Raw genomic sequence first — 15,851 nt, forward strand, 5'->3', positions numbered from 1 at the left:
CAATCAACGAGTCGATTTACTTTGGGAGGAAATGGACATATTGATGGATTCCTCTGCTTTGAACTGCTTTCAGAACTTGCCTGGACTATATATCACTTGTATACATTGTGAACTATCTGTTGGTGTGGCGAATTGTGGTAGTGCTGGGGCATCTTTGCTGATGGTGTCATCGGTGGTAGAATTTTTCCAAAAGGAACCATCATTTAGCTTGGTGTCGTGGCGTTTCGCATCCTCCTCCCTTCTGCTTGTTATGGTCTAAAATTTGAGGGCCAACAGAGGTGAGGCAAAGAACCTCACCCCCCCACTGGCACCAAGGCCAAATTTGGGGGCCAACAGAGGTGAGGCAAAGAACCTCACCCCCCCCCACTGAGGCAAAGGCCAAATTTGGGGGCCAACAGAGGTGAGGCAAAGAACCTCACCCCCCCACTGGTGAAAAGGCCTATCCACAAGTATGGCTGTATGCTGGACCAGTAGTCAATGACGGGTAAGATCCAACTGCAATGGTACCAACCTAAGACAGGAGGCTGATGCCTTGAGGTCAGCTCATCTGATGACGGGTAAGGACCATATGTAGTATTGGACAACCTAAGACAGGCACAGTCCCTAAGCCACATTGCTTGTTGTTTAATTAAACAGAAGGGGGGAGATGTTGAGAGCTACAGCCAAGTCGGAATGGCCCCTGGCATTTTGCCAGAAGTATTGGTTGAGAGGCGAGCCATTAAGATGATGCTGGATTGAATCAATTGTATATAGACCCCTGCTGTCCACCTCGGGCGCCCGCTACTTTGGAGTTCTCACGGGGACTTCCTGGGGAGTTCGCATTGGTTGGAGAAGTTCTGGTGGAGGGAGTTCCGGTTGGTGTGGTGTGCCGGAGAGGAGCCGCGTGGATGGCGTTCGGGAGAGTTCCCGGGGAGTGTGCGAGGAGTGCTGTTGGAGTTCAGGCAATAAAGTTTCCTGTTTGAACATACAAGTGCTTTGTGGCGGCTTGGTGATTTGTGCCCAGCCAGACTGCGGCAGTGGATACTTTTCTAAATGGTATGAGTAAGTCAGTAGGAATTAAAGTAACAAAGTACCCTTCATTCATGAAGATTGCATTTTACCAAGCTCACAACCTTTTGGAGAGAATAAGAGAATGTTTTTTTCTTACAAAACTGGGTATGATCAACATAAGTATCAATTTTAAGTGAGTTTTAGAAATAAATATTTTTAAAAAATAAAATTGATTACAGTATCTTCTCTGTATCTGAAAGTTAATGACTGTGCATATAGTTGAGCCCTTTTTTTTCTTTTAAGAAGAATGAACAATAATTTGGAAAACTTTTTAGTTTTATTCCAAATATGCTATCAGGTAATGTGTTAATTAACAATATATCTTTCTACACACAGGAAGAACACAAAGTTATTGCAACAAGCCAAAGACTGACCTGATGCTAGAAGACAGCCCTGACAATAATCCTTTCCTAGTGCCTTCAGAGAGATCATGGCTCCATCAACACCTAATCTCTGACTTCTAGCTTCCAGGGCAAACTTCAACTTCCAGATAAATACCATTCTTGCTTGCAAAAATGACTATCATACAAAATCTGGCTATCAGACTTATGCATCTGGTACAAATTTTCTTGAAAGAAGTTGAGAAGGTTCAAAACGGTGGATTAGAGGAAGGCTGGGTTTCCAGTTGCTCCATGGCTTGGAATTTAAGCAGTGGGAGTATTGCTTCTCAGCCAGGTGCATGAAAGAGGGAATTCACTAAAACTCAATATGGGAAAGTCAGGTGTGTTGAAGAACAAGAAAGAGTACATTGGAACCAAGTTGGTCGCTGTAGCAGCCCTGGTTCACTGCCGAGGGGAGGGATGTTACAAGCAGAGAGAAAAACACAACAAACAAATCTGTCATAGAAAAACCTGTAGATCAAAAAAAGCAGCCCGAACATAGCTGATCGAGAGGCTGTGCAGCAAACTGGTGTCTGAAAAGTGCTCTGTTTCTCAACTGGCAAGTGGAGAACTGAGGCCAAAAGCTATCTTGAGAAGGCCATAGGGCAGCTTGCTGCAGCAGGAGCTCCAAGAGATGACAGCCAACATTGCCATACTTCCCTGCCAGCACCTACCTTGTAGCCTAGGGTGTATCTAGCAAAACTTGAGTGAAACAGGCACAGAGAAGATTGTACCACATGTGTTCAACTCAGAAATACAGAGGAAAGTAAAACTTGCTTTCCTCTTGAGTCTGGTGGCTCATGTGATCAGCAGAAGAAAGTCAGGAAACTGAATAGGCAGGTCTGATTATACTCAGGGACTAAGCCTGGGAAGGTAGTCTTATGGGTAACAGGAGTGTGTGAAACCTGTGGAGGGTTGGCTGGAGCTCCTGAGATCCAGACTCCAGCCATGATCAGCATTTGCCTGGTTCTAGGGGTGTACTGGCCTAATCTCTCCAGAGCAAATACCACCCAACAAAGTCCCTAAGTCCTAATCAGAGCTAAGCTCCAGTCCCCAGAACACCCCTCATAAAATTCTGCAGCATCCCCAATCCGGTAGTGCAATCTGGTCTGTGCAGACAAAACTCCAATGGAGAGCACTTCTCATTCCATCCTACTTACACTGGTGGAAAGGGAAGCTGAGAGTTATTTCAACCAGCTTCAGTTTGATGCAGACCCCAGCTAGCAGCTCAGTGTAACCTCAGAATAGAAGGTGTGCACACTGGCTCTTGCTCACTATCCCCAACCCCCAGTAGGAAATTGAGATAAGGGCAGGTATTTATTTTAATGCTGTAAATTGGTTTTGCTTCAGTTGTTGCTATTGTTTTGTTTCTCCTTTTTTTATGGGGTGCTAGGAATCTATAGGGATCCTACAAGGTCATAGGTAGAGACTCTGCTGCTAAACTAAACCCAGTCAAGAGATAGAGCTACTGACTCCCCACCCAAAATAGTGACACTCACACTTCAGTCATACTTTAAAACAAGAAATAAAAGAAACAAAAAACCCCAAATAATGACCAGGCCTCAAGGAAGAATGGCTAGGGTGGGCCCTCAGGTTGCATTCATAGACACCGACTGCTATAATAAAAACAGAAAAAAATTAACACAAAGATTGTGGGTACCATACCTAAAAGGGGTCTCAATATAGATCACTCTAAGATATTTTGGCAGAATAAGGTTGTACCTGAAAGGGGCCCACACATAAGTAGAAGAGAAATCCATCCCAACTAATGCATAAAACTCAACACAGGAATACAACAAATGTGAAAAAATAAGGACCCAACATATCCTAAAGTTCATAAGTTTACTAGCAACTAAAACCAAAGATAAGGAAGTGGATGAAATAACCAAGAAATAATTCAAAAGAATGACTACAAAAATGTCAATTAATTCCAAGAGAACATAGAAAAACAACTCAATGAATTAAGGAAGTCAATACCGGATATGAATAGAAAAATCAATAAGGAGACAGAGATATTGAAAAGGAATCAAACAGAAATATTAAATATGAAAGATATCATAAATTAAATAAAACGTTCAACTGAAAGTCTAATAGAGTATACCATGCTAAAGGTGGAATTTCAGAGTTGAAAGATAAAGAGGCCAGCCTTGAATATTCAGACAGCATTAAAGAAAAGAAAATAAGTAACCATGATCAGAATATACAAGAACTCTGGACAACATTAAGAGATCAAATTTAAGAATCATGGAATTGAGGAGGGTTTGAGATGCAGGATAATGGAATAGATAACTTCTTCAGGGAAATAATAACAGCTAATTTTTCCAAACTTTGAGAATGAAATGAACATCCAGATACAGGATGCATTCAGAAGCCTAAATAGACAAGATCAAAAAAGAAGCTCTCCAAGAAACATAATTAAAATGCCTAACATAGAGGAGAAGGAAAGAATTTTAAAAGTCTCAAGAGGAAAACTTCAGGTCACATGTAGAGATAAGCCAGTCAGAGCTACTTCTGATTTCTCAACATGAACTCAGGAAAACAAGGAATGATGTATTCCAATCCCTGAAAGAAAATCAATGTCAACTGGGGTTGCTATCTATATTAACTAAAGCTATCCTTCAGAATTGAAGTATATGTAAAAACTTTCCAAGATAAGGAGAAACTACAAGAATACATGGCTACTAAGCTGGTATTAAAGAAAACACTAAAGAAATACTTCCAACAGAGAAGAAATAAAACAAACCCCAGAGCTCATAAATGGAACAATCTCATTTGATGAGTAGCTAAAAAAAATGAGAAATAGGAACAAATTAAACATTAGAAATAGGTCAAAATGACAGGAACAAACATCTCTCAATAATAACACTGAATGTAAATGGTCACAACTTTCCAACTGAAGGACATAGGATAGAAGGGTGGAATAAAAAATAAGAACCAGATATATGTTATTGCAAGAGACTCACCTTATAGCAAAGACAGTCACAGAATGAAAGTGAAAAGATGGAAATTGGTATATCATGAAAGTGGAGCCAAGAAAAAAAGCAAACGTAGCTACTCTCATGTCTGACAAAGCAGATTTCAAGACAAAATTAATCAGAAGAGACAAATAAGGTTACTTCATAATAGTAAGGAGAACAATCCAATAAAAATACATAATTATAGTAAATATTTATGCCTCCAAATGTTGGTATAACCTAATTACATTTTTAGAAAAGCACCTCTTCATTGCACATTATAATTAAAATGCATGACCTACAAATCAAGGAGAGAACTTAAAAGCACCAAAGACTCCAATACAATAATACTGTGGGAATTCAACACACCTCTCTCACAATTGATAGGTCACCCAGACGTAAGCCCAATACAGACTCTTCACACTTAAATATATATCATAAACCAAATGGACTTAACATTTTTCTATAGAATATGTTATACTTTAATAGCTGAATACACATTATTCTCAAACGCTCATGGAATCTTCTCCAAAACAGATCATATTTTAGTCCACAAAGCAACTCTTAGCAAATATATATATATATATATATATATATATATATATATATATATATATATATATATATACACTCTGTGTGTGTCTTATCTGATCACAATGAAATAAAATGTGAGATCAACTTCAAAAAACAACTACAGAAACTATTTGAATATATGCATATTGAACAACAAACTTGAATGATGAGTGGGTGATAGAAGAAATCAGGGGAGAAATCATAGTCTTTGAATCAAATGAGAATAGTGCTACAATATACCAGAACTTCTGGGATACAATGAAGGCAGTTCTACAAGAAAAATTTACAGCTAGGAGTGTCTCCATAAGAAAATCAGAGTGATCCCAAATAAACAACTTGATGATGAGTCTCAAGGCCTTTGAAAAACAAGAACAAATCCGGTAGAAGAAAGTCAATAATTAAGATCAGCTCTAAAATCAATGAAATGAAATTGAAACAGATCAATAAGTAGCAATGAGATAGAAGCAGTAATACAAAGCCTTTCAAAAAGAAAAGCCCAAGACAAGATGAATTATCAGCTGCATTCTACCAGACCATTAAAGAACTAATGTCAATGCTCTTCAAATTATTACATGAAATGGAAAGGGATGGAACATTTCCAAATTCATTGTATGAAGACAATATATCGTATCAAAGAAAGATAACTACAGACCAATATAGCTCATGAACTTAAAAGCAAAAACATTTAAAAAATTAACAAATCATATTCAACAACATATTAAGAATATTATACAGCACAACCAAGTTGGTTTATCCCAAAGATGCAAAGATAGTTTAACATATGCAAATCAGTAAATGTCTTTCAACATATAAAGAAAATTAAGGACAAAACAATCACAGTTATTTCAACAGATGCAGGGAAAACCTTTAACAAAATTCAATACCCATTCATGATAGAAACACTGAAGAAACTAGGGATGAAAAGAACTTACCTCAACTTCATAAAAGCTACATATAGCAAACCCAAGGCCAAAATCACAGTTAATGTGGAAAAATTGAAAGCATTCACTTTAAAATCTGGAACAATGCAAGGATATCCACTTTCACCATTTTTATTCAATGCAGTACTAGAACCTGTAGTGACAGCAATTAGGCAAGAGAAGGAAATAAAAGGAATAAAAATAGGAAAGAAAGAAGTGAAATTTGTAAATGATATGATCCCATACTTAGAAGACACAAAGAGCTCCACCAAAAGACTGCTAGAGCTAATAAATTCAGCAAAGTAGCAGGTTACAAAATCAACATGCAAAAATCAATAGGTTTCCTGTGTACCAACAACACTGAGACAGAAATTATGAAAACAATCCCATTAACAATAGCCTCAAAAAATCAAAGAATAAATGTAACCAAGGAAGAGAAAGATCTCTACAATGAATACTGAAGAATACTGAAGAAATAAATTGAGTAGCTCAAAAGATGGAAAGACCTCCCATATTCACAAATAGCCAGAATTAATGTTAAAATGGCCACACAACCAAAAGAAATATACAGATTCAAAGCAATCCCCACAAAAATACCAATGCCATTTCTCACAGAACTAGATAAAACAGTCCTAAATTTCATTTGAAATAATAAAAGACCCCTACTAGCCAAAGCCATTCTAAGCCCAAACTTCTAAGCAATGCTGGACGTATCACAATCCCTGACTTAAATTATACTACTGAGCTATTGTAATCAAAACTATATAATACTTGAACAAAACCAGTCATGTGAACCAATGACACAGAATAAAAGACACCAAAATGAACCCATACAGATACAGTCAGCTGATCCTTAACAAAGGTGCCAAAAACATACACTACAAAAATTACAACATTTTTTTTTAAAAAAAACAAATTGTTCTGGGAAAACTGGCTGTCCATATGTAGAAAAGTCAACTAAAAATGTAACAAAGATCTTGAAATTTGATGAGAAACCATGCAACAGTTAGAAGAAAATTTAGGGCCAACACTCCAACATAGAGGTGCAGGTAATGACTTTCTCAGTAGAACCCCCAAAACTCATAAAATAATGCCATGAGTTACTAAATGGATGGCATCAAATCAAAAAGCTTCTACCCAGCAAAACAAAGAATATGAAGAGAGAACCTACGGAGTGGGAAAAAAAAATCTTTGCTAGCTACTCTTATGACAAAGACTTTTATCCATTATATATAAAGAACTTTAAAAAACTAACAACAAAGAATCCAAATTGTTAAATGGACAAATGAACTAAATAGACACTTCTCGAAAGAAGAAACACAAATTGACAACTAGTATATGAAACAATGTTCAACATCATTAACAGGGAAATGCAAATCAAAACTACACTGAGATTTTATCTCACCCCTGTTAGAATGGCAGCTATCATGAATGGACAATAATACACGCTGGAGAGAATGTGGAGAAAAAGAAAAACTTTTACAATATCAGTGAAATTATAAATTAGTACAACCACGGTGTAAATCAGTACGGAGGTTCCTCGTAAGACTAGGAATGGAATCACCATATGACCCAACTATACTACTCTTTGGTAGTTATCCTGAAGAATTAAATTCAGCATACTACAGTGATAAATGAATATACATGTTTATGGCAGTACAATTCACAATAGGTAAACTATGGAACCAGTCTAGATGTCCACCAATGAATTACTAGATTAAGAAAATGTGATATAATATACACAATGGAGTCTTACTCAGCCAAATAAAAGAATGGAATTCTGTCATTTGTAGGAAAATGGGTTGAACATGAAAATCTTATGTTAAGCAAAATAACACAAATTCAGAAAGTCAAGGATTGTATGTTTTCTTTCTTATGTGGAAGCTGGAGAGTAAAAAATGAAGAAAAAATGGTAGTGGATCTCATAAAAATCAAAGTGAGATCACTAGAGTAAAGGGAAGAGACCAGAAGGAGGATAGAAGGGAGGAAAAGGAGAAGTACTGGGGAACAATATTTGCCAAATTCAATTGCTATATTTTGCGCATATATGAATATGTAACACCAAATCCCACTATTGACATGCACACCTGAAATACACCAATAAAAACACAGAAAAAAATACAGAAAAAAGAAGATATCTTTCTCTTCCTAAAATAGATGCAAATTTATATTAAATACCCATTCAGGTGTTGATGGAAAGTCACTAGTTTTCTTACTTTATCATTATGTCTGATGTACCAATACATAATGGTAGACCCAGAAGGAGAGAAAAGGGATAAAGGAATAGAAAGAATATTTGAAGAAATAATGATTAAAAGATAATCCATGCAGTATTAGTGGAAAAGAGAGCTGTCATGACTGTTCTAATATCAAAATAGATTTTAAGAAAAACCACTACAAATGACAGAGAAGAACATTATAACAGCATATGTTATAAATATAAACATATACAATCCTAGCCTCAGAGCCACAAACTATAGGAAGCAAAAGCTGACATACTTGAAGGGAGAAATATAATTCTAAATAAAAGTTGGAGACTTTAATATACCTACAATAACCATAAGATCCACTAAGTACCTTGCAAGACATATATCCAAATAACGAGAAAAATGATGGTATTTGAATAAATACTTGCATGTGAATGCCCAGAACAGCACAATCCATAAGAGTCAAAGATGGAAACAACCGAATTTCCACTGAGAGAAGAATGGATAAACAAAATGCGGTACATCCACATAATGAAATATTATTCAGCTGTAAAAAGAATGAAGTTGTGTTCTTGCTGAAATGAATGAATCAAAAAGCTTGCTAAGTGAAATAAGTCACATACAAAAGGTCACACCTCTACGATTTTATCCATGAGATACTCTCAATAGAAACAACTCCACTGAGACAGAAAGCAGATTGTCAGGGGCTGGTGGAATGTGGAAATACTGGGAGACTGCTTCTTGGGTACAGGTTTCCTTTGGGGTGATGAAAATAGTGTCAAACTAAATATTAGTAGAGAATAGTAGCACAATATTGTGAATGTACTAAATGCCAGTCAATTGTACATTTTACTCTTTAATTAATTTTATTTAAAAGAAGTTTGTGACAATTGGTCAAGCAGCCATAGTAACTGGAACATCCCTAAAAATCCTTTACTTCCTTCAGGGATGACTTAAGTTATATTTCGTTTTGTTTGTTTTTCAAATGGATGTCCAATGCTGAAGTAATCTTTTCTTTTCTCATTTTACTATTAATATATCCTTGTGGAAGCTCATCTGACTGTATTATGGAGGTCTATTTATGGACCCTATATTATGTTGAACTGACAACTATAGTTTTGTAAGGCAGGTGGAGTAAATTTTTCTATCTAGTTCATGTTTATCAGGAGTGCTTTAAATAATCATAGGCTTTTTCCTTGGTTGGTACATTTTTAAAATATTTATATCATTTTCTAGAATAAAGCCTGCTAGGGACATATTCAAATTCTAGGCCAATATGTACCACCTACCCTTTACCAATATTGAATATGAACAGGATATATCTATCCAAAGTTTTAGTTAATTTGTCTCAACAATGTCTCCTAATTTTCTGTATAGGCAGTTTTCATATTTTCCCATCAAATTTGTCCCTAAAAATTTGGTATTCTTTGATGCTACTACAAATGGTATTTTAAGGATATTTTCAATTTTACACTGTCAGAATACAAAATACAATTATCTGCTTGCTTACTTTGTATCCTGTGATTTTTGACAATTTTACTTACTCATCTTAGTATTTTTTCTTCTACGTTCCTTTTGTGTTTTTCATGTTTATAAAATTTTGACATGTATAGTAAAAGGTTTTTCTATCTTCGCTTGCAATTATATATTTTTTCTCTTGTCGAATTTCATTCACACTATGATTTTGAACAGAAGTTGTAAGCATTTGTTTCATTGATAGAGGAGCAGTATTCAATATTTCAGTGCAGAATATGATAATAACTGTGAGACTTTTGGTTTTGATCTTTATTAGGCTGAGGATATTTTCTATTATTCCTACGTTGATGGAGTTTTTATCATAAATGTTGTGTTTTGTCAGATATTTTTCCCCCGTGTATTGAAATGAATATATAAATTTTCTCTCTTACTCTTTTTTTATAGTGAATTGCACTGATAAATGTTTGTCTATTAGATGAACATTGCATTTCTTACATAAAATAAATTGGATCACTTTCCTATATTTCTGTATTAATATTACTAATAGGTGGTAAAAATATTTATATCTATGGTCTTGGACTAGGATCATTTCTAGTGTTCTTTTCTTATAAAGTCCTTATCTTGTTTTAGTTTATGGAGGCCACCTAAATAGAGTTGAAATGTGTAGCCTTCTTCTCCATTTTCTGAAAAGTTGCATATGGTATTAATTTCTTTTAGTTTCAAATGTTTTGATCCCATAATGAAGCCATCTTGGACTCAAGTCCTTTTGATGAGAAACTATTTAATAATTAATTCAATTTATTTAACTGATAGAGGAAACTTAAATATATCTATTTCTTCTTGAGTAAGTTTTAGTTTCTTGTGTCTCTCAAATGATTTATATCTTTTATACAAGTTGTCAATCTTACTGGCATATAACTGTTAAATTATCTTCTAAGTATCCTGTTAATGCCTTCACAATCTGTAATAATTTTTATTCTTTTATTCCTAATACTCTTGCATATGATAAGTCTTGCAAGGTAGTTTTATTGTTTAAGTAAATATTTTCAAATAACCAACTTCTGGGATTTATTGATTTTTCTTTGTTTTACTTTGTATTTCAATTACATTATTTTTCTCATTTATTTTCCTCAACATATTCTTGATTTAGTTCATTATTTACCTATATTCTTAAGGTGAAAGCTGAGGTTATTGACTTTATACCATTTTGTTTTCTAATACATCAATCTTTAAAATGCTTCTATTAGAGCTATGAATTTTCTCCTAAGCACTGATTTAGTTCATCCTACAAATTTGTATATGTTTTGTTTTTCATAATGTTGTCAAATTTCCTTTGCAATTCTGTACTTAACTCCTTCGTTATTTAGAAATGAGGTTTTTAATTTCAAAATGTGGAGGCAAGCAGAGTTTCTAAGTTTCTTGTAATTTATTTCTAACTTAATAAAATTTCTTCACAAAAAATATTTCATATAACTACATAATTGTTTTACAGCATACCATATTAATTATCTTTCTGAATATTCTACCAGGAATTGAGAATTATATACATGTGTGTTAGAGTGTGTGTGTGTGTGTGTGTATGTGTTCTAACTTTATTGAGCATGTGTTCTATAAATATCAATTAAATCAAGGTGGTTGTTCATAATTTCATGTGTTTACTGATTTTTCTGATTCACTTATTATGTCTTTATCTGCTTTTAATTCTATAAATTTCTCATTAGGCATTTGGAAACCCTGTTTTTATGTGCACTGCCCCACAGCATTATCATGTTTTCTGAATTCAATAACTTTTTCATTATGAGATGATCTCTTTTGAATTCTTCTTGGTCTGATGTAGCCATATAGGTTTCCTTATGCTTAGTATTTAAAATTGGTTTTGTCTGTATATTTAAAGTGTGTTTCTTGTTTTTTAAAAAATCTATACATTTTATGCAGCCTGACAATACTTGTTTTATCAGAATGTTTAATCCATTTTTATGTGGTACAATTCCTCTCATATTTATAGTTTAACCTATCATCTTGGTGTTTGATTTCTATTTTACAATCTATTCTTTGTTTATCTGTTTCACTTTTCCTGCCTTTATTTTGGGAAGATAAAGAACATTTTCATATTCCATTTTAATGTATCTATTAACTTCTCATTTGTGCTTTTGTACTGCTTTTAGTGATGCTTTAGAAATTCTGATATGCACCTTTAAGCTATTACAATCTATGTTCAAGGGAAATTCTATTACTTCAACAACATTTTAATATTTGATAGTATATTTCCAATGTTAACCCTTCACTCATTTTATTCTTATTGTTATATGTATTATCTCTACACATACTATGAAAATGTTATTTTGTTATTGTTTTTGCCATTAAAATATTGCTAATGATCTATGGAACCAGAGGTTGAGAGGAGACAGAATCAGATGCCAACCACCAGCAACACTCTGCAGCTGGTAGCATCCTACGTAGAGCAAAGAGCTTACAGAATGAGGTGGGCTTTTGACATTCTCCCCTCAGTGATAAGTGATGAAATCCAGAACTGGCAATATAAACTAGTAAACCCTTATAGTTATGGATTTATCATTGGAAGACAGAGGTAGAAAGAGGAAGGAAGGAGAAAGGGAGGTGAAAGGAGGGCAAATATAGAGAGAGGGGAGAAGCTGATGACTCCTTGATAGAGATGGAAACTGAGACTTGATTCATTTCATTTTCATTTCTTTATTTATTCATTTTTCCCATATGAATTCATAACTGGGTCAGGAATGGCGTTGGACACTACTAATCATACTAGTCCAAAGAAGACATAGTAATTTTAGACTTGTGTATTTTTTTAATGTTGGGATCAAATTTTATATACTAAACTGGCAAAGAAGGAGAAGTTGACAAATCACAATCGTCATTTGCTAAGACCATTTAATGTTCATAATATTCCATTTAACCTCACAAAACTATTGGTGGGGTTGATCCAATAGTTTTATGAGTACCACTATGTAAATGCAGATAGAGTTAATTTCAGTCTCTTTCACATATGACCCAGATTCAGACTACAGTTAGCACACAGTGGTTTTTCAAAGATTTTCAAACAAAAATAATTATTTTAAACATACTCTTTTCTTTGTTGAAATTCAAAGCAAACACCTCACTCTATAACAAATATAAGAAATCGATGTATAAAGCAGTTTTCAAGCTCTCATGTGTTCCATCAGCTCCTGAACTATTTAACAAGCTTCCACATGTGTGGAGGCAGCAGAGCCCTGGAGAAATGCAGGGGCTACTAAGGTAGTGGGAAAGGAAGCAGGGACATTAGGAGAAGGGAACTTATGGCAGTGTGGGAGAGGATAACTATAGACTTGTTCAGTCACAAATAATAATGAGCAGGGTTTCAGGCAGATCCTAGATAGAGGATTTAAGATTTGTTGTTGTTGTTAAATGTTTGGAATAGAAATATCTTTCACTCTGCTCTAAAAGATTTAACTTGATTTTTTTGTACTTCATTAAATGCAGATATGGTCCTGCTTTGAATGTAGTATAATGCTACTACTGGCCATGAGAGGCAAGGGAACTGCTCCCTACAACTTGTATTCTTCAAGGAACAGAGTACTAGGTCTAAATCATTACACATGTTTGAGAGTATAATTAGGTGACTAGATATACATACAATAATTCAATATCAATGCAGACTTGAAAGTGGAAATCATTAGGATTAATGGTCAAAAATACCAGATCAAGGGCTGGGGTTGTGGCTCAGAGGTAGATCACTCGCCTGCCATGTGTGAGGCCCTGGGTTCAATCCTCAGCACCACATAAAAAAATAAAATAAAGATATTGTGTCCACATATAACTAAAAATAAATAAATTAATATTTTTTTTAAAAATCCAGATTAAAAGTTTGGCTTCAGTTACTACTTTTTCTTAATTTCCTGAACAACAGACTTATAAAGGAAATAATATTTGAAGAACAGACTTACATGATTTGGAGTCTGGCGATGGGGGAGAAATATTAGACACAGCAAGGTCACTTTTTGATTTTTTAGGCTTCTTTGCATTTAATTGCCAAGGTTTATCATAGCTTCTGAAATCTCTTCTTGTTCCTTTAGATTCTGTTAAAACAAAATACATATAAAAATCAATAATAAGGATGAAGGCATTCTTGTCATCAAATATAGCAATATACAAAGGACCACTGAGCCAGTGAAGAGTGAGACATTGGGTGTCGTGGGTTTCTTTATTCTGTAGTTCTTTCTGGGCAAGGAAAACAATTCATATTAATTCAAGTAATATAGCAAGGCTACTATTCCTATCTAGTTGGTAGAAAAGAGATGAGATGAGACAGGATGTGACCACTACTGGAAATTTCAATATCAGCCATGATTTCACCTATCCCATAGTTTGAAAAGAATCCAAATAGTTTCAAGCTACATGGTAAGGGGACAAGAAGAATTCACCTACACTATTGGTGGACAAACCTAAAACTAGATAGAATACTCCACATTTAAATTTTAATAAACAGAAAAAAATATAATTCTAAGAAAAATTTCATTTAAAAACACAAGAATACAGCATCCACAATGCAGAGATCATACTTTTAAAAGCATTAAATATCAGAACACAATTGATTTGTCTTTTGAATAAAAATAAAAGAAAATGGACTGTATGAAACCAAAAGAAATTAAAGCCGGGTATGGTGGTGCACGCCTGTAATCCCAGAGGCTCAGGAGGCTGAGGCAGGAGGATGGCAAGCTCAAAGCCAGCCTCAGCAAAAGTGAGGCATTAAGCAACTCAGTGAGACTCTGACTCTAAATAAAATATAAAATGGGGCTGGAAATGTGGCTCAGTAGTTGAGTGCTCCTGATTTAAATCCCTGGTACTCCCCCCCAACAAAATAAATAAATTAGAGCAGAGATAAGTCAACCAACCTATGATTGAAAATGGAAATGTTCACAGAAAAATTATTTTTTAAAAAAAGATGAGTAGGAGACTAAAATGCAATAACACATTTAAATTTGTGTTCAAAGTAAGAAAGAAGAGAGAACCGGTACTGTCAAAAATTTAATCAGTGGCATGGAGAACATACTTTATTCAATAAACCCCCTAAGAAGAGAGTAAATAAATATTAAAGGCAAACACAATGCCAAATGAAATGAGAGAAATGAAGAGCCGTGGAGGAGACTCAATGTACACATGATTGTTGTGCTCCGCTGCCTAGTATGGCAATATGTAAATCAATGGATGTGTAACAGATGTGATTCTGCAATCTGTGTATGGGGTGAAGGTGGGAGTTCATAACCCACTTGAATCAAAGTGTGGAATATGATATGTCAAGAAATTTGTAATGTTTTTAACAACCAACAATAAAAAATTTTAAAAAAAAATGTACACATGATTGATTTTCCTGAAAAATCACAGTCAACAGCCCAATAAAACTTTTGAAAAAACATAAGTTTAAAAAATCCATACATATTCAAGAAAAATAATTACTTTTATTATTCCTAAAAATATTATTTCTATATCTCTCATATTTTCACTACATCAACCTCCTGAAGGTTTTTAGCTTTCTATGTCTAAATCTCCTCCTGCCCTTGCTCACTGCCTCATATCTGACCTTGTGCTTCATCATCATTGGAATCACTTGCTCTCAAATATAAACTCCTCCACAAAACTCTTCTTCCACCTTCCATGATCCCCATGGTATCACAACCACAATTCTCAATCTGCCCCTAAAAATTTTTTCTCTCTCTCAACCCAGCTCTATGAACACTAATGAAGAAAAAAAAAAATCACCTTCTTGCTTTCTGCTTTCTATGATGAATTAGTTAAAAATTAATTCATGTCTTCAACTTCAGTAAGGCCCCAAAACTGCTTAACAAACTCTCTTACCTTTAGCAAACAACCTCACCTCTTAACAAACAACAAAATTTAGGGCAACCAGAATGATCTTACATGTATTTTCTTCCATATTCTAAGTACACATCTTCCACATGTTTAACCACATCTTCCTCCATTGTTTTACCCTCATGTTTTTCATGATTAGTTGTGTTGGGAGTCACACTGGCTCCAAAGACTAACTTCCCCATCCCCAGAGAGCCGTCCAATGGTGATCCCTGCTAATTCACATGATCCTTACCCACCAATCAGAACTTCCCCATCCCCTGAGAAGAGCCGTCCAATGGTGAGCCCTGCTGGCTCACAAGATCCTTATCCACCAATCAGACTAGCCCTGCTGACTCACATGATCCTTACCCACCAATCAGACTAGCCCTGCTGACTCACATGATCCTTACCCACCAATCAGACTAGCCC

At 34.9% G+C, this 15,851-nt stretch overlaps 1 protein-coding gene across 1 annotated transcript in view; it reads right to left on the minus strand.

Annotated features, from left to right (window-relative positions):
• CUNH8orf34 (chromosome unknown C8orf34 homolog) overlaps positions 1 to 15,851 on the minus strand; it is a 404,315-nt gene that overhangs the window by 308,027 nt on the left and 80,437 nt on the right. Inside the window, 1 exon segment of the mRNA XM_046428478.2 lies at positions 13,520 to 13,651. Coding sequence (XP_046284434.2) covers positions 13,520 to 13,651 — 132 coding nt within the window.

The sequence above is a fragment of the Marmota monax genome, unplaced genomic scaffold (assembly GCF_021218885.2).
Source record: "Marmota monax isolate L192 unplaced genomic scaffold, Marmota_monax_Labrador192_F-V1.1 WCK01_AAM20220418_F8-fsc00044, whole genome shotgun sequence".
In the NCBI taxonomy this organism is placed as follows: domain Eukaryota; kingdom Metazoa; phylum Chordata; class Mammalia; order Rodentia; family Sciuridae; genus Marmota; species Marmota monax.